Here is a 20,789-nt window from a genome sequence, read left to right as displayed (position 1 = left end):
ACACACACTGAAAATTTGCATATCTTTAAAAGTTTTACTCAACACCAGGTAAGCAGAACAATCAATAGCTTTTATTTATTTATTTATTATTCTACAACAGCTCCACCAATAACATGGCATTTCGGTACAGACAGACATACAAGTTTGGCATTTATTTATCTTTTCACACAAATTTTAATTATAGTAGTATATATCGTCTCAGCTGGTTCCCTGATTGCAAATTTAAACAAAAATCAGAGATTGAAAGATTTCTGTACAAACAATAAAATGGCAGACAGAACTCTAAAACAAATCTAAAACAATAACCGACAAAGACATTGCCAGCCAACAAATACCTCAAAGCTTGATGAATTTGTGTGCATTCGTGAGAACAGAGGATCTGTCCATTTATGACATTCTATGATATTAAATGCACGTTTATTACATTAATTAGTTGAAAATAGAGTAAATATTGAAGTTATTAATATATCTGTCTAGTTAAATAATGAGATAACTTATATTATTAAACTTTAGACGTACTCGACCGGAACCAAATAAACCGCATAAAAAATCATTGGATTTCTTGTAGTAATTTGAGTGCATGCATTATTGCCATGGCAACAGTACTGTTGCCATGGCAACAGTTCATACAAATCGTTGGATATCTTGTTAGTAATTTGAGAGCATGCATGATTGCCATGGCAACAGTACATGAATTTAATAGTACAGTAATATACAGATGTTATTAAGGTAATGCTAACTGGCTCATTCATCAGAATGTTGCATAATCACTCATATTATTCTGTGTAATCACTGACTTCATGTGACAATTAAGTCTTATACATTTTTAAGAAAATAAAAAATTAAAATGTAAACTGAAAGCAGGAAAATTTAAAATGAACCTTCCAAGAGAATATTTGATATTAAGACTGTTTACAAGCGTTTCTTCTGAAACTGACTGTCAAATATGTTATATATGTCTGGAAAAATCTCATAGATCAGAATAGTTGACAGGTATTATATAGTTCACATTGGTGGATCTAGATAAGAGAAATAAGAATAGGTGCCAGGCATTATAGTTCACATTGGTGGATCTACATAAGCTAGATAGTTGACATGCATTATATAGTTCACATTTGTGGATCCACTGGAGACAATTACTGTTGTATAATAACAGTACTGAAATTACTATGAAATAGAAAACATTCGGTAAAACAGTAAGTAATGGCCACAAAAGAAACATGCTAAAGTTTTCCACTATGAATCAATTGTTGAATTTGAAGCCCAGCTAATTGTTAGTGCCAGCAACATTTCAGAAGTGCGGGCCTAGGACATCTTCATTGATCCATCCCTGGTTTCTTCGTCATATCATGCGTATTGAGGTTTCCAGATTTTAATTTCAAGAGCAAATTGACTATGTTTTACAATCCTTGCCTTTTAACCTCCTTTCAGACATATCAAATTAACAAGCTCATGGAATCACAATTTTAAGATACTTTTCCACCAGCAAACTTTGGTACATAGCTATCAATTCATGCAATACAAGAGATATTGCACAAATTGCCCAAGCTTTTGTAGTTTTAATTGACATACAATTTGTTGTACATCTGTTATAACAGTCTAAATTTCTTTATTTGTCAATCTTTTTTAAAATTTCCTTAAAATTTATAAATTCCCAAAATGCGAATAAGATAATTCACAAAAGACGGTTTCAATATTTCAAATGTTACCTTAATTCCAGCTTTCAAAGTCAACATCATAGGACAATTCATCCTCAATAACGTCAACATCCTCAACCGTAAATGGTGCGTTGATCCACTTCTTAACTACTTTAGCATTTCCTCGCGAGCCATCCGGCTTGATTTCGTAAACTACAAAACTATCTATCTTGAGTACGGGGATGTTCAAGTCATGAAACTTTGCTAGAACTCCCCAATCCTTAGCGCAGCTGCTGCAATATATCTTCCCAAGTTTATACAAGTCATCCATCTGTCCGGGCTTGTGGTGGGGTTTGATGTCAATCTTCTCGTCGCAGAAGCTTTGTAAGCAGACGTAATGATGCGATTTATTGTATCGTTTGATATCGAATGAAGTACATGCTTCTTCACTACACTTCTTGCAGCATAGCTGGTACTCTTTCCAATCCCTCGATTGTCCTTTCAGGCGTCGTTTCCTCGTCTCCTCTTCTGTCATCCTTTTGTCCAACTTCCGGCACCTTTCGAGATGTTGCGCGAGCAAATGTGGTGTCATTGCTTTGATGGTCTTCACTGCATCTGCCATTAATTTCTCCATTACTTTGGCCATTTCCTCGTTAGCTTTCAGATTTCCATAGCAGACAAAGAAACTCTTGCCATTCTCGGCTCGAATCCGTCCTGTAAAGTACAGAAAACATATATTATATATATATATATATATATATATATATATATATATATATATATATATATATATATATATGTATATATATATATATATTATTTGATACACATCGATATCTAGGCCCAGACAAAATAATGGTCACTCTACAAAACCGATGCGGTACTGAAAATTTTTGCTGCCGAGACAACCTTTTCATATCACCCTTAATCACACAGCAAAGAGGAAATTTTGAGGAACTATAATTATTTGGGACTTCTCAGTGAATTTGACTAGCCAAACAAATAAACTAAAATGAGTTACAGTCAAGTCTTAAATCAGAAATACACAAGAACACATCACCAACCAAACAAGTCATGAAATTATCACAGATATGATTAAAAAGTTAAAGCAGTTTTTATGTTGGAAAAAGAATCAACTTTGTATGATCAGAGTCTACTTAAGGTAAGATCATTTTGTATTTTATAAATGGGATTCATTCGATTGGACTGTAGAAACAATAAACTCTTGAAGTTAATAATACGATATTCTGTACATATTTGCAAAAATATATGATATTATTGCGTCTATGGTTCTGTACCTTTCTGCTGAATACGACCACAGTCACTTGGTACGTAGTTTAGCCGATACACTAAATTACAAGGGCCGATGTCTATTCCTTCTTCCATGACGCTAGTAACGACCATCATGTTGTAATCACGGTCTTCAAACTTCTGTAGCGATGATCTGCGCTGAGCTTCGGCTATAAGGACAACACAGAATGAGAATAAGTTCTATTGACTAGTTGAATGATTTATCCAACAGATTTAATAAGAACACAAACAATATCCTGCCTCTTTTAAGTTTTTTGAGTTAGTCTATTAGCTAGAACAACTTTGAAGAGAAGCTTTCGGAGTAGGTCATATAAACCATGTCATCTCATAAAGCTACAAAATAAAGCACAGATACGAGTGTAGAAAATAGATTGCAAGGTGCAGTGGCGGAGCTAGGGGTATTGGTCAGAGGGGGCGAGAATGGTCTGTAGGGGCGCTTTCCACACTATCTACATGGAGCGCCACCACAGGTTGGCGCAGAGCTTAAAGAATTTTTTTGAGTAGAGATAATCCATAGATCGCCGGTAATTACCCTTTCTGGGCCTTGCTAATATGCCGATAAACGAAGAATAAATAGCCATTAGAGCATTTTGTCAGAAAATAACACCAACAAAATGTGACAAATGTCAATAGGTAGATGAGAGCGCAATAAAAAAGTCAATAATCGCTTATATGTAAAAAGTGGTAAAAAGCTGAAAAGGGCGCCAGCAGTCCATTTGAGTCCGTCAGGGGGGGGGCATCCGCCCCCCTGACTGTATTGACGCTCCGCCACTGGCAAGGTGTGAATTTACCTGGGTAAATGATAAACCATCCTCCACAAATTATAATCATTGTTGCTCACTTCAAACAAGGACAAGCTCTATATTTGAAAGGCTTAAAAGCTTGAAAATATTTGGAAATAAATTATTACATTAAAAATTATTCAAGGAAAAGCAAAAGTTAAATGTTCATTTCCACCATGTTTTTTAAATCCCATGAGAAATGCAGAAAACTGACTACCATTAGACTGTAAGTAAATTCACCTTAACCCTGAATCTTGGATACATGAAATGGACTTTGTTTTAAGTTATAACAGTAATTCTACAATGAAAGTTCTGTATTTAAACTGACCGTCTGTCTAAATTTTCTGGATGTATCAAGGGCGTAGGAACCGGGGGGGCTGGGGGCGCCAGCCCCCCCAGTGAAAAATATGGGGGGGGCGGAAGTATCATTCCGCCCCCCCGCTCCGCAAGTCAGAAAACCCCTTTTTCATTTCCAAATGAGAAAAAAATCTCATTTGGAGCACCAAATTGCATTTTAAGGCCAGGTGAAAATGCAAAATTCTTTACAAAATGGAGTGGGAGTTGAAGTGTGCTATATTGCACCAAACTGCATCTGAGGCCACCTGGAAATGCAAAAAAAATTCCAAAGGGGAGGGGGACACCCCCTCCCCTTAGATCCCTCCCCCAGGCCGGCCATCAGTCTTCAGCCCCCCACTCAAAAGTACCTTCCTACGCCACTGGGATGTATAATAGTAGCATTTATTGACTCACAGGTCTCACTCGTCATTGGACAAGATTTCAATATTTGCTTCAACTTTGGAGACTCATCGATCCACTGCTTCAGAAAACGTGTGCTCTCTATCGTATCTGTGAAAAGGAGCGCCCTAGAGTCTGGGTTGTTTTTAAACTCGTTATAGATCAGTGGCTCCAGTTCCATCAGCAGTGGATTTCTGTTCTGTGACTGTATTGCTTCTTTCTCCATTACCTTAATATTACCTGAAAAAATTACAAAAAATGGTAAGTACACAATACAGTCTTAAATCTTTCTGTGAGGGGTAAGGAAACTTCCATGCATTCGAAATTCTTGAACTTTCAGCTGAAAATCATACTTTTTCTTTTCTTATATCACCTTAGTAGAGACTACAAAAAGACTTACTTTTACAAACTATCAAATTTACTTACTGCAAAAGCTTCTTTCAAATTTCCAGTTTTGATCAATAAAATTGTCTCTTTCTTTCAACTTCTTTTCAAACTGCTCTCTGAGGAACGTACAGGCATCCTTACTTCGGGCATCTCGATTAATGCACAATGCCTTCTGATAAATCTGTAAGATGACCAAAAATTTCTCCCATTAAGCTTGCCATGATCTGCAAACGAAGATCATGTAGTGGAGTAACTTTATCCGAGTACTAAGTACTTCCAAATAGTAGAGGCTCAAAGTACCGAGTACAACAGTACAAGTACTTTTATCGGAGTACTCAGTACTTGCAACTAGTAGAGGCTCAAAGTACAGAGTAACACAGGGCAAGTACTTTTTATCTGAGTACTAAGTACTTCCGACTAGAAGGGGCTCAAAGTACCAAGTGCAACAGTGCAAGTACTATTATCCGAGTACTATGTTACTTCCGGCTAGTAGATGCTCAAAGTACGAGTACGACAGTGCAAGTACTTCTATTTAATATATTCTCATTCTTATAACTTAATTTCAAAATGGATTCACATCATTACAGCCAAGCTGAAAAACCAACTCATTTCTACTGTACAATATCCAACATCCTCACTGCTCAGCTGAGGTAATAGTACTTGAATGTTTAGGCATATTTTTATTTGGAACAGTGTACTCAGCAATCTATGTTGTTATCGAATAGGAATTAAATATTTAGTCAACATTTAAATGTAGAACCTTGTTGGAGCAACCATTCATTCTTTGTCAACTATTGTTCCACTGAGTCATGAAAGGAACTTCTCACCTTCAAATACTCCAGACACACTATCAAAGGTCTCCTTTCTTTCCCAGACTCCACCATTTCTGGACAGTACCTTCCAATTGCAGTCATCACCCACTGTTCATATTCTTGTCTGTCTTTAGGTTTGATCCTACTAGCCTTAGGAATGTGACGATAACCTGACAAAGGAAAGTATAGAAATGCACAACTGATTGAGGTTGCATCATATATAATTAATCTTAACCCTGAAGATGTCCTTCATCAAATACTACTGTTTTAACAATATATCACCATTTTGATATCTGTTGACCTCAAGTGACTTCTGATCTCAGCTACAAACAACAAGCTTCATGTTCCCAATAAGTGGCATCTACAAATGCAGTATGAGTGCCGTTCTTGAGATATTATGTTTCATATTTACATAACTATTAGCAATGGAACAATGCATTCTTTATATCAACAAAGGATCAATAAACACCAACAGAAATGCATCAATATGTTTTTACACACAAATATCAGGAATTAACGCATCAATATATATTTCATATAACCACACTAGCAAGAGATCAATGCATTTTTCAGATAAACATACAAGGAATCAGAGAATCCATGCATTCTTCAGATAAGCATACCAGGAATCTGAGGATCAATGCATTCTTCAGATAAACATACCAGGAATCAGAGGATCAATGCATTCTTCAGATAACACACCACGAACCATGGGATCAATGCATTCTTCAGATAACACACCACGAACCATGGGATCAATGCATTCTTCAGATAAACACACCAGGAATCAGAGGATCAATGCATACTTCTGATAAGCATACTAAGATTTACATACCAAGAATCAGAGGATTAATGCATTATTCAGATAAGCATATCAGGAATCAGAAGATTAATGCATTCCTCAGATAAGCATACCAGGAATCAGAGAATCAATGCATTCTCCAGATAAGCATACTTAGATTTACATACCAAGAAACAGAGGATCAATGCATTCTTCAGATAAACATACCAGCCTGAAGCAGAGGATCAATGCCCGCTTTAGATTACATAGCAGGAATGGATCAGTTTATACCTGGAAGGGATTCCATCTCTCTTTCAATCTCTGTCATCAATTCAGTGATTTTGTCTGCTATGGGGTCCTCCTCTCGTCTCTCCACATACACTGGAGTCACTGTGGAAATACAAAGAAGCATGTAACAAGCCAACTGGATCATACTTGATTGTGTCTGCTATGGGGTCCTCCTGTCCAGAAAGCGCATGCTCGCAATTGTATCTGGATCAACCAGGGTTGGCCGGTTTTAACCGGGACGGTTTAAACCGCCCGGTTTAAACCGGGGGGTTTGACCACCTAAAAGTGGTCAAAACTAATTTTGTGCATAAACTGACTTTCTTGTCAACCCAATAAGAGATTTTCATCTACAGAAAGTATCTAAACCAAGTACAGTAGGCCCCTATCAAGCAATGTTCAAAGGACACATGTGGAATACAGATATACAATTATAAAGAGTACAGTAGGCATACTGACACATATGTAAATTGAAGAACTTTAATTTCCATGAGACTTCCTAACTACAATTTAGTCTAAAGTTAAGCTGCAATTGAACTTGGAACAACTAATTTACTACAGCTCAAAAAAGGCATGTCAAGACTTCTATTGATTTATCAGTACAGGGCAATTCTTATAAACCCCTATTGGCAAAAAAATGAAATTTGGTACAATTGTTGTCGGAGGTACAGTACATCTCCAAAAAATGCCAACTTTAATACAACTGTTTCTCAACACTTGTTCCCAATTGAGCTACTTAAACTTGTATCATTCTATTAGTGGAAAGATACAACTAATATGTCTGATACTAATTATCAACATGTGAATTACATTTTGCATATTCCCGCTACATTCGTTGGTTGGTGTTCAAATATTTTGCATGAGTACGTCCGACATCGAAACTGAATGTACGTCCGACACCAAGCATATAAAGGTGATTTCTTGTGCTGATAATTGTATGCTGTAGTGCAATACTGAGTGTGTTTACTAATTACACATAAACAACTTAAAAACTAAAATGTTCACACCCGACAGATATCTGAGATTAATTTATCTGTTCTTGACAATGCAGTTTGTGCGAGACTGAGTGAGTCCGACACCGAGCACATAAGAGTAGTACTGTAGGCCTAGTACGGTGTACCTCATAAGAACATTAAAGTTGAGGCATAGCCTAGTCAGAACATACATGTGACATCTTCATCAACTTCACATTTTTGTATATAATTTCATACTGATTCTTGGGAAGAGAAGCAACCAAATGGGAGAATACCATAGAACAGATATTATGAACACTCCAATGGTATGCATTATTATACTTCACACTACCCAAGACCATCTGCAGAACTTTTTCGGGAACTTCCAAATTATTTTTGAGTTTTGACCAGTTTAAACCTAGTTTTGACCGGTTTAAACCGCTTTGTGGTCAAAACAGGTTTTGACCGGTCAAAACCCAACCCTGGGATCAACTGGATAGTACTGTATTGTGAAATCTACATATCCACAGTCTTCGGAACGAATTAATACTCAATTCGAGTCAGTAACTCAGTTTTAAGATCCAGTGACTGGTTCTGACTGTGAGTTTATTTGTAATGAAAGTGTTCCAATGCATAGACAAGTATTCTTCAGTCATGTCTGTATTAGTTAAGTTCAGAAAATTAAGCGACTTGAAGTACACAAGGATTTGCTGATATAGGTTTTGTTGGGATATTCTATTTTTGGACTTTGTTGATACGCAGTTTCCTCATCTCCGCAGCCAATGCAGATCCTATCCAGAGCAGGAATATTTTAATTTAATTTCAGCATCCACGGCCATGAATTTACACCACAACCCCAACTCCCCACCCCTCCCCTCCCCCCTCCACACCCCTCTCCAACTTCATTCACTGTGGCAGATACTGCAGGTTTGCTACTTTCACTTTCCTTGGCTACTTTAAAAAAAATAATCAGAAATTCTTCACACTCATTGAGATGTTGTTCCTACGAAACCTATGATTTTTTACTCACTCTCTTCTGGTATGTTTAAATATTCAGCCAGGGAATCCTTTTCTCTCTCTACCATGCTGATGTTTTTGGCATTCATGTTGGCAAGAATGGTTAGGCCATGTTCAACAGCTTTGGGAACACTTCTGCTCTTCTTCCCTGCACCCAGTGTAGCTGTTAGACCAACAACCTACATTTGAATTAAAACATTTAAAAAAAAAAAATTAAATAAAATTAACATTTAAAATTAAAAAAAAAAAAAAAATTAAAATTGAAAATTTTGAAAAAAAAATATTAAAAATGTGGCCAACTGTGACATCTGTCTCCAGTGACCATGTTACCTTTGACATTGTAATTTAACATGATATCAACTTTTCACTACATGGTTCTGATGGATTTGGTCATTTTGCCATCCCCCCCTCCTCCTTTTTACCGCAGATCCTATGATATGATAAGGTAAGACATGGAGACATCGATGTCTCCATGTCAATTATGTTCAATGGAAGAGGTAACAAAAAAAAGAGGGGAGGAAATGGTAGGGGGAGGGGGTGGGGGGAGGGTGGGTGGATGACAAGATTGATAAATTAGAGGATATCTGTCTTACCTGAGGAAGTTTATCAGTTGATTGACCCAGGGAAATCAACTCGTTCCTCTCTTCACGGTACATTCTCATAAGTCTGTTATAGGGATGGGATTTCTACAATCACATATATAGAAAAGGAAATGAGAATTAATCATAGTGAGTTGTTCATACATCTTGGGTAAGGCAAATTGCATTTGACCCCAAGGGTCAGCCATGATAAGGTAATGGGTTTATCTGCATTCTGGGAGAGAGGTGGAGTATGTTCTTATGCAGAGTGTTGTAATTGACCCTTGAGTCATGAAATCCCATTATAACAACTGATGAGGTATAAGAAGGTTTGTCACAAGAAAGTAAATAAGACTAATAGAGGTGCATAATTAATCTTGTGGGAGTAAAAAGGGTAACAAATTCAAAGAGTTCTCATACATGTTGGTTTACTTTTCAAGCTCAATTGCGACCGAAACTGATCATATGTATGAGTGTTGGTTTACAATTTAACCAGTCAGGGAACACATCAGGGGTGCAGCCGGAGGGGGAGGAGGGTGAGCAGAGGGTCAAGTTCTCCACACAGTAAGGGAACATATCAGTGGTGCAGCCGGAGGGACAGCAGGGCGGAGCAGGGGGAAAAGTTTTCCACACAGTAATTTTCATGGCTGAAACGGGGATGCCCCCCACCCCACCCCTAAAATATGAATCCTGCTACCAGCGTGAATATGTACCATATTATGGTACTTTAATATAAGTAAGATGAATGAAGATAACATCCCCGCATCTAAAACTTGATTCTTGCTACAGGCCTAAATAAGTACCAGAGTATGATACATTCATACACCCAACAAATTACAATTCCTACGGCATAACAGAGGGTAGAGCCGACATGGTGTTATGAAAAAGTCATATCAATAAAAGCGTAAAAGTTAGACTTAAATTACTCACTCACTCTTAAAATGGGGTTCCCTCTTATACTACATATATAATCCAGCTTGATGTATAATCCCTGCTAGAAATGGGCAAACATTTGGTTGATGTAGACATTTGATACAGATCGAATCTAGTGTTCAAGTTGATCAGTTCATCACTAGCTCGACTAGCATGTTACAACTGTCATAACAAAACAAAAACAATCCAAAGAACAATGTACCAACAGGGTGAAACTGTATATCTAACCTGACAGTGGTGGCACTCGTCAATTATAATTAACGTGAATTTGCTGACCGCAATTTTTTGATCAGTGACGGCACGGTGATCGTTGCTAAGCACTCCAGCAGTTAACACTACAATATGTAGCGAATCAAATACCGTATCCAAGTCGGTGAGTACGGTATCCCCAGTGACCTTACCGACATTTATATTGCTGCGACCGACCTGACCACCGTCTAAGAACTTCTTGATGGCAATCTCTTGCTGGTCCGCCAAAGCTTTCTAAAACAGAAAATGAACAAAAAGAAATACAAACATTGTACCTGCAATTTTCACAGTATTGCCATGGAGACGCCTGATTTACACATGATCGAATGTATGCCAGCCTAATGGTTAGGTTCAGTGGACGGCTGAAGCTATATCAAATTTCAAGTGATGATAATGTTTACAAAGTTTAATCTGTCCCATTATGAAAATATAATGGGACAACAGCACAAATTATTTTAAAAGTGTACAATGACTTCATCTACTAAAACAGCAATATTTTAGAAAAGAAAGGTGGAGCTTAATTGGTAGATGCCAGATAGGTCAGTCAGTAAAGCATCAGTAAAGCATTTACTTCTTTCAAATTAATTTGGAAATCAAGCATAATTCATCTAATGGAATCTTTATAACATACTTGTTCATCTTGACAATATTAACACCAATTTAAGTTTGTTGCTTTAAATATTATTCTCTACTTCTTAAAGTTTTCTGTCACACCATCTTATCCCTACAATAAGCTTTGGAGATTAAGGCGAACTTTGGTTATAAAATCATTTAACTTAACCTTAACAAAAATTTTGGCTAATCACTTAATGTTTCTCATCAACATTGAATTCTCTGAAATGATATTCAAGCATTAAGAAATAATCTATTAAATAGTTTTTAAGTGACTCAGCAAAGATAGGCTTTAGGGCTTTAGGGGTTGGTTTATTTTCAAAGAGTCCTTAAAGTTTTAACTCTGATAATATTTTGCATCTTGCCATGTGAGACAAATCCAAATGATTTCTGAAAGAACTAAAACGCACCTTTTCTACCACAAATGCAACCTTGGGATTGTCACATTTGCTGATATGTGTCCTGATGACCTCGACAGCAACAATCGTCTTCCCAGTTCCTGTTGGAGCGAGGATGATGGTGTTTTCACCTTTGGCCGCATTCTGAGACAGCTCTTTTTGATAAGGTCTTAACTGCATACCCTGCTTCAGACCTTCTTGATGATGAAAGAGGAAAGAGAAGTTGTAGTTTGATTCAAATTAAAATACACTGATGAACAGCCTACTTTAAGAAACAGTTCTGGTCTTGAAATATGACACCTGCTTTATGCATAAAGTTTCCACACTGCATAAGCAGTCAAATCAGATTGACCTCTGACAATTTTTTTCAGAAGTACGCATCCATAGAAGCAGTGCAAAATTTGGATCAGGTCTTGAATTTAACCAGACAGTGCCTATCACAAATTGCCATGATACCCTAAAAAGTTAGCCAACAGCTACCGATGCTATAAGGGTAATTTCTTTATTAATCAAGTTACTGTATGTAGCCACATAATTATCTTGATCATTAAGTTTCATTATAAAACTAAATCAGGGTCCAGAAATTGTCCAAAACTCCAGCAATGTTTGCGTGGGACAACAGCTGTTAATCACCTGCGGGTAAAACAAAGAGCTATACCTACGGATTTACAGACAACCTTGTGAATCATTCCTGTTTTCTATCATTCCTTGACATACTGTCTGTTGCTTTGGAACTCTGCCTTGACGCTGTTTCAAGTTTCTGAAAATTGAAATTGCTGTGTCCCCTTACAGAGATGCCAACCTCTTGACACAAAAAAACAGACTGAATATCCTAAAAAATCAGATTTTTGAGAGAAAAATCAGATTTTCACAAAAACTCAACACTACCACTGGCCCGTTGGCCCCGGGCCAGTGAAATGTCAGAAAAATGTTTTACTGGTAAGAACGGGCAGGTAAAATGTTTGCTTTTTCAATAACATCTAATGAGAAATTGTAAAGCATCTGTAATAATTCTTATGATGCAAAAAGGGTGTTTAAATGCATAATGAGAATAATGATACAGCTTAACTGCTTGCATATTTTGGGCCAATGAGAATTTGGTTCAAGCCAGAAGTAGAAGTGAGAAAAAAATTACTGTACAGACTTGCAGTATACTCATGGAAATATGAGCCACATTCCTGTTAACTGACATTATAAGTGTCAGATATTTCAAATAATCAAATATGAATTGCAGCATGTAGCAAGATTATTGATCAACTATTAAAAAAATAAAAAATAAATTTTTTTTTTTTTGGAAAGATGAAAAGTCGTATTTTCAAGAGGCTAATCGTATTATCGTATTTCACTTTTTTTATCGTACTAAATACGGTAAAATCGTACTGGTTGGCATCTCTGCCCTTACCATTTTATTCAAACTACAAAGGCAATTTCTAAATTGCACTTAAAACAGTTGCTGTGTCTCTCCAGAAACCGGGGTTGGATCACTAACTCACTACATCTGAATGTGCAGCTCAATTTTGTTTGTTTGTCATCTATAGCTACAAATGAAAAAGAGTACTGCATATTCTCCTGAGACTAATTTTTAAGGAAATTTTGGAAAGAATTGCATTGCGGAAGACTACTGCGGATAGGAAAATTCAGATGGGTGAGGGGGGGGGGGGGGAAGGGAGGGAGTTTGTGGGATAGTCTCCCATTCGTATCACTATATTAATCTGCAAAAATCTTGCAGTTTGCACGTGGAAGACTACTGTTATGAAATTTTATTTTCAAGCAGGGTCATTATTGGTGGACTTAATTGCACTCCTTAAAATACTACTATTAAGGAAGAAATTGCCCCAATGGGCCAATCAAACTCAAAATGCACCATCAAGAAAAATACATAGCTTACTTAGCAAAGAAAATTTTGTTGTCTGAGAAATGTCAGTCAGAAAACACTTTTAAATCAACTTTGTAATAAATAAAGAAAAACAAAAGCCATTGTATCACCTTTGGCTCGATCGGATGTCATATTTAGACTTGAGCAAGTCTTTTAGCCTTGTGTGTGAAGGAACATTAAGCTGGGTAAGTTGTTATATCTCCCAAATGGAACGAGATTATTCTTAGTCAGCTGTGTGTGGGAAAGCTCTTCGTCACAGTTATCTCTATCAAATAAACCAATGAAGATTATTGGGTTTGTGTCTCCATAGGCAGGTATGCTTTGCCCTCTGTGATGATAAAATTATTTAAATAGAGATGTCCAATTAGTTACCTTTAAACTTTTGTTCTTCATACTCATCTTTATCAATGTTTAGTTCAAAATCTAGTTTACCAGACACATCTGAAAAACAAGAAAAGAAATACATAAACGGTACAAGATGTGCCACATGTCCCTTTTACAAAATAAGGCTTAGCCCCCCTTGATTTACTTCTGAAAACCCCCACCCCTAGAAGTTTATACATAGTTAAGTTGGTCACATATGGAAGATACTGTGGTGTCTGACTAGCACTGTCAACAAACTAAGAAACTAGTAGAGAGTTTTAATGATGAGAAGCAAATAACAAGCTCTACCTAAAAGTTGAGATATTATAATACCAGGGGTTCAGAATTTGACCTCTGTTGACCTTGGAAGACCTGTGGCCTCCCCAGAAAACAACAGCATTCTAGGTCTCTATAAGGTGGATTTACATTATAAGTATGAAGTATATCAAAGCTTCACTATTTCAGTTATCTTGTTTACAATGTTTCAGACTTTGATCACTGTTGACCATAAATGACTTTTAATATCTTCAGAAAATACTAGCATTCTTGTACCCAGTAAGTGTTACCCACAAACTGAATATGAAGTTTCATGACCATACAGTTTTTTGAGATATGGCATTTACACACCCCAGGGCAAGCACACCCCCATGACAACTGCATACTAGATTCCTCTTGCTTGGTGTACAGTGAAGCAAAATGTATACTCTCTTAATTATACCAAAATTCAGTAAAATAATCGTACATTGGTCGGTTTCTCATCACCAGTTCCTAAAGAAAGGACCTGATAAAAAGGATCAAAACTCCAGTATTATATTAATCTTTCTTCCTTGGTTGATTCATTGCTCACAAAGTCATAAAGTAAAATGGCTTCACACTTTGTTATAACAGGCTGCAATTGTTAATTGTTACTAAGGCAACTTACTGCTGGTCCAAACTCATTTAACTCACATCTATCTATGGACCATTTGTGCTACACATGAGATGCTGATCTCCTTAGAGTAGGTTGTTTTCATTATTTTGTGGGACTCAGCTGCTGTCAATGATCTGCTTGTGTGAAATTAGGTCCTTCCAATATCACTACTGGGAAGTATACCAATTAGACATCACTATGCAATCATTGTGCCAATTTAGCACATATAAACGATACATGGGTTACTATGTATAAACTCCCTTTATGTTCCATACTTACATTTGGAACTGTGAAATTCTGGTTTCAAAGAATTGAGATCTGATGAGGCTCCAGCATTGTCACCATGGTCATAGTCCATTGATTCATACTGAACGGTGTGAGATCTCACGTCATCAATGTCAGTGGTTTCCATTTTAGAATCGAAGGACTGCTCCCCTGAAACGATCAACAGGCTTTGGTATGTTTTTGATCAGACTAACACAATTAATACCCAGGAAGGCATAGACTTATATAGTTTACAAATATTGTTTGATGAGTATCAGTATGACCACTAGATATAACAAATGCTGCTATATGAATATTTAAAAAAGCTTTTGGCCGTTGCCAATTTTATTTTTTATTTTTATTCTGTACGTCGTATCGTCTAGTTTTCGTCTTTTTCCCTGCATGTTAGAAATTGGTGAAATCTATATACAACTTCTATTAAAAGATCAATTAACCTACTCCTTGTACAATTCTACAATTAAGAGATCACTTGGAAAGACAAGTCAGACAAAAGAGTATTATGCCTTGACAGGGGCAGAGGACTTTAGTAGGCCTGGGAATGTTGAAGGTAACCCATGTTGGGAGGGGGAACCCCCCCAGAAAAAATAAAATTTTAGACATGAAGTGGTAAGTGCACATAGCTACTTTTAATTCTTTGTGTGGGATCTATCCCCGTTCTAAACACTTTTGGTTAAAGCTATCAATGAAAAAATAAATTAGTGGTTGATCCAACAAAGGAAATTTCAAGATTGATTGATAGCATCCATAAATATGCATGAAAAAAGTAAGTCTTGTTATATCTCACTGAAAATATAAACTTGGTCAGCTTATTATAATCAATTTTTGGACTTTGGAATTTTTAAAGTACATAAGTGAGCAAACATAATTTAATTTTGAAACCTACATATAATCAAATTTTGACTCATGCAACGTTCCTGCACTCAATGCAATCTTGATTTTCCTACTTTTCTTCTGAGATTTACTGCATATCATGATGATCAGACCCATATGCAGGATTTACTATAACATGGTGCAATTCAAACTAAACAATGTTAACCTTTTGTCCTTGGGAGCAATCAATTTTTGTATTTCAAGGGGGCATAGATTAAAAAAATGGTACTGTATTTTGCATATCCATTTGTTTTGTGATATTTTCAGCAATTAGTGTTAATATCTCCCCCCCCCCAATACTTGGAGCTTTAAAAAGTGGGGGATGCCTTTGCATTCTCTACCCTGCACCCCTTACATATATGCCTAAGGAAGCTTACCACTCGATCCTTCAGGTGGTAAAGACAGCTTCAATGCTTCTGCCAACTCGGTGTATCTATTTTCCTCACATGCTCTGACAAAAGGTGCTTGCCAGTTTGAACCTGTGCGTTGTAACAAAAGCAGCATTTTGAAGGCAGCACTGGGGGCACCTTCATGCTTCTCTAGTGCAAGAATGGACTCAATTTCTGCTTTGCTGATAATTGGTGTCAAGAATACAAGAAAATTTGAGGGTCTTAGGTATTCAACAAGTTGTGGATGAACGTCCTGAAGAATTCGATTGAACTGCTGATGATGAGGCGATAAGGCAGGTAAAGGCTTCAAGCCTTCTAAATGGTCTGCAAGATCTTTATGGTTCTCATATCCTGAGAAAAACAACAACATGAATATTCATTTTCATTGATTCTAGTGTACCCAATACTCATGTGACAAAATATGTCACCTGCAATATTCTGCCATTTAATATCATTTCTACAGTAAATATAACAATAAGGCTAACGCTATTAATGTCTTCATTTTGGGGTTCAAATAACCACAAATTAGGATCAATTAGCGTGTGATAACATTGTAATGAAACTTTCTCCAAAGCTGCACCATCATGTGAACACATCCCATGCAATTGTCAAACATTAAAGCAGCTATATGTGACAGAACAGAGCACTCACCACTTTCCGTTAGACAATTTTTAAATTTACTAAATATTTCCTCTGCAGAGCTGTTGTTAGCACCATTGTCCACGTGTAGCTTGCCCAGCAGGAATTCAACTGCATCTGTGTTTTTTTTATGCTTCTGTATATTGTTAACTTCTTCTGCTACATCTGCAAAGGAGTTAAAAGCAGAATGGTACGTTGCATAAATCAAGGTTGCTATGTTGAAAGTTGAATTGTTTGTGACAGACAAATAACATGGATGTAACAATGAATGTTTCTGATGTTATAAATGTACATTATGAAGTCAGAATGCATAAAAACACAATCAATAATACAGTACGACATACTTCTTGCAACCTTACTTGGCACTACAGCTATAAGCCCCATGTGGTTTTGAACAAACTTGTACCACATAATATGGTTTAGAGGTAGCTTCCCAAAATCAATGAAAGGTGTGTATTAAACAGTAGAGGTACTCACAAACAATGGTAACAGACAGAAAAAAACTTTAAAAGCACATATATATTTTCCTTTTACCTCTCATGAGGAGGCTATTTGTGAATTTGAAAAGTGGGGGAGCTGGGGCATGCAGATTGATCAATTTGGCACTCAAGCTAATCGTTGTCAGTAGGCTATGGTTTAGTCTACTCTGCAACTTGCAAGTATACCACATCATAAAAGATTTAACAAACACAGGGAAAGCGTGGGAAGAACCTATGCTTGTCTTCAGCTCACTGTGTTCCCTATTATGGGTCTAGCCAGCTGACTTAATCTGCACCTTCTGCTAGAAAAACACCGAAGCAGCAGTGGAAGATTAAAGAATTCGCAAAGCATCATTATTTTAATATTAAGTAAAGCCAACGGTTACTCTATACTAATGTTAGTGACTATTCTAGGCAGAAGCATCGCTGAAATACAATGCAAGACAGCCTAGCGTTACACTCACTTACCGTTATTTATGAGACCGGCGTTCTTGAAGCGCATAAGAATTTGTGGTTCTATATGTAGAAAGCACAAGCACATTTTTCGATTGTTTCCATAAAGCAGGTTGTCGGGGGAAGCCATGCTTTCGTTCGAAGTTGTTGATATTTACAGTATTTAACCAACGAATGCGTAATCATTTGGGAAGGCCTAGGTCTAATAAGAAAGCCTCTGTAGCAATATCTCCGCACCCGATAGTATACGTATTACATAGTATTGCTCATGTGGTAAGTCCCGAAATAATCACGGGGATTCCCCAAGTTAGAATTTAAATAAGGAACGCGGATTCGACCAAAATATTGTTTTTATGTGCCCATTTTTGCAGGCACGTAGCCGACGGGGAGGGCACGGTGGGGAGGGGGGAGGGGGAGGGGGGCACAGTGAGAACGTGCCACACCACCAATTTTTGCTACTTCAAATTTCCAGCTCAATAAGGTAAGGTTGTAATGGCGTATTCCAATTAGAGTATATATCAGTCCGCCCGAATATTCTCCTTTAGGAAATGTGCCAAAAGCAGTATGAGAACAAATTTTTGATACATTATCAATCAGGATCTGTTTGTTGTGGCCTGCATGTTGAATGGGAGTACATGTTGTGCACACACTGGGTCAATTAAGGCTTCCCAGGAGCAACGTTCGATTTTTTTTCTACGGAGTGAAGAGATTTGTTTACAAGTGACGAAAACTTCATGCTCTGATAGCGAACAAACTGCACGGTCATGATTCTAAAAATTTATGGTGACCAACTTGTCAGCTATATCCAGTGATAGGTAGCGTTTAGCTAGTGAGAACTTTTACCTAGACTTAGAGACCCGATTACTTTTGTGATTTAGTGTGTAAGTCAATGGGGCTTTTCATGGACGTATGCTACCTGTATACAAACAGAAAAATGGAATACAAATGTAAGGGGAAGATGGAAAAGATTGCATCAGTTGGCATCTAAGCCCACTGAGATGGAGCAAAACCCCTTAAAAATAACCTTAAACCATCCCCCACGGATGGCGGTCCTCCTTTGTTGATGTGTCCTCCCCCCGGGGGCCCCTTCCCCAACCCAATCGATTACTCTGGCTACGGGCCTGTATATTAGCCAATCTGTTTCGTAACTTAAAATAGTATTGTTTCACAAAGTTGCTAAAAAGACTCAAAATGTCTCAAGTGAATTGATCCATCTCATTATAAATTCATCACATACGAAAATTATTAATCTGAAATAGCAAATGACAAAGTGACAATAACAACCAGACAGCAAAACTGCATTGTTCCTAATATTGGTCCAATCACCTATAATTTATAGCAATAAAACAGGAATTTGATCATCTTTAATTATTAGAAAGGTCGAAATATTGATTCGTTCTTGGGTGATTTTTGTGTTTTTTTTTTTGGTTAAAGGGATGCAATCTTGTGTTGAATAAAAAGATTATCAGTTGGTGACACTAGTATAACTTATTGATTATAGAACGAGTCTGCATGTATATAGGGCTGCTCCTTGTCTATCCAGTCTAGTACGATAAAGGACGGTACGCGTAATTTCTTCCTAGGACGTAAAAGGGTAAGTTGTATCAAACGTGGGGCCGGATTTATAACTTTTGATATGTTTAATCATGTTAATATTTACTTCAAAGTTGTTGGCAAAGGATAGCTTGCAATTTTCGTGAACCAAATTTGGGAGTATATTCACCCTTCTCATTCGGTCCAGTATCATCCATGCATGTGTAAGTAAAATAAGAATCACGAATTAATACTGAAAGACTGCCCTCTCTGTATCTCCCCCTCTCTCTATATATATAAATATATAAATATGCGCAATGGATGGTCCCCACCTCCGATCGTCAAACGGGGGTCAGTGGGGGAGGGTTTATGCATTCAGCCGGAGAAGAATTGGACCACCACAACGTGTATGCCCCTCCCCCTTTTTTATCAACCTCACGCAAAATATTTACTAGTAGAAACTTGCGTTGAGGGCTACTTATAAAGGCCTACACCTAAATTCTATTCTACATATGCCTCAAAATAAACCATTTGACGTCTACATTTAAAAGAGTTATGGGGAGGACTTCAAAGTCCCCGCACGTCGAGAAAATAAAATACTTCATAGGCATCTCGCCCAAAAGGTTAGGTCACTACCTACATCAGCTGGGAGGTGGCGGGAGGTTTTAGGAATTAAATTATTATTATTTATTAATAATCTAAGTATGCCCCGTAATGCACCATTTGACGTTTAAGTTTCTTCTGGAGCCCCTACTATAGGAGTAGGATTCAACTTGACCCAAGTGTAGACCACCTCCTTTATAAAACCCTTCATTGGCATTTGGCATTTCCACATAAGTTCAGCTCTCTACCTTAGTCAATCGGGAGGAAATACATCCGAAAAGTGGTTACAATTTGACTTTCGAACACTGTACGTCGACTACAGTGTCCATCAGTGCAGCAACATAGCCTACCACTGCACACGCGAAGTTGCTGCGGTTACTCAATCTATGATCTGAACATTTACACTAACTTTGTGTTTTCCTACTACTTTCCTACTAACACCGAGGGGATTGTATTGCCCTGATAGGGGGGGGGGGGGTAGAGTGTTCCCCGATATCATTAAGATATCATTTTCTTTGTCCAAACCCATTATAGAGTATGTTTATACTGTAACATATGCCATGTCCACTGTCGTATAGTCTTGTGATATATCTTCCTGCTAGTTCTATACTAGGTTGACTATCACGTGGGTGAAAAGTACAGTATGTTGATTGTTGACGTATTAGTTTCAACTCAACAAGACTGACGTTACTATGGGTGATGGAAGTGAAGGGGGTTGGACGATAACGAGAGGATCTGCCTGTAGGTTTTCATATTATGAAGTAAGAAGTCAAGCTAAGAAGTCAGTGGTGTGTGTGACGTATTCCGAATGGAGCTCGTGACCGATGGGGTTACATGTACATGCTCATATTATGACTCTTATCCATTGACATGCTTCGACGTAAAGCTGCGTGAAAGGCCTATCAGGGAGTTTACAGAG

The 20,789-nt window shown here is 37.4% G+C and overlaps 2 protein-coding genes across 3 annotated transcripts in view; one reads left to right on the top strand and one right to left on the bottom strand.

Moving 5' to 3' along the window:
* Positions 1-20,789, top strand: part of LOC139961682 (uncharacterized) — a 118,651-nt gene that overhangs the window by 53,698 nt on the left and 44,164 nt on the right. The window lies entirely within an intron of this gene.
* LOC139961680 (ATP-dependent RNA helicase DHX58-like) lies at positions 66-17,985 on the bottom strand. 2 transcript variants are annotated; one of them, XM_071961072.1, is made up of 15 exons: positions 17,750-17,985; positions 16,815-16,967; positions 16,152-16,514; positions 14,899-15,054; positions 13,719-13,787; positions 11,483-11,667; positions 10,440-10,694; positions 9,294-9,386; positions 8,714-8,879; positions 6,737-6,835; positions 5,680-5,834; positions 4,892-5,033; positions 4,481-4,705; positions 2,936-3,097; positions 66-2,351 (listed from the first exon to the last, which is right to left on the bottom strand). In XM_071961072.1, the coding sequence occupies exons 1-15, from the start codon at positions 17,862-17,864 to the stop codon at positions 1,711-1,713; spliced, it is 2,979 nt and encodes a 992-aa protein (XP_071817173.1). In that variant the 5' UTR covers positions 17,865-17,985; the 3' UTR covers positions 66-1,710. The 2 variants fall into 2 exon arrangements, with proteins under 2 accessions (XP_071817173.1, XP_071817174.1); XM_071961073.1 differs by having other exon boundaries at positions 11,483-11,664.

This window comes from Apostichopus japonicus, chromosome 20 (genome assembly GCF_037975245.1).
Source record: "Apostichopus japonicus isolate 1M-3 chromosome 20, ASM3797524v1, whole genome shotgun sequence".
NCBI lineage: Eukaryota > Metazoa > Echinodermata > Holothuroidea > Aspidochirotida > Stichopodidae > Apostichopus > Apostichopus japonicus.
The sequence above is the reverse complement of the archived record's forward strand: the minus strand, read 5'-3'. Positions and strand labels throughout refer to the sequence as shown.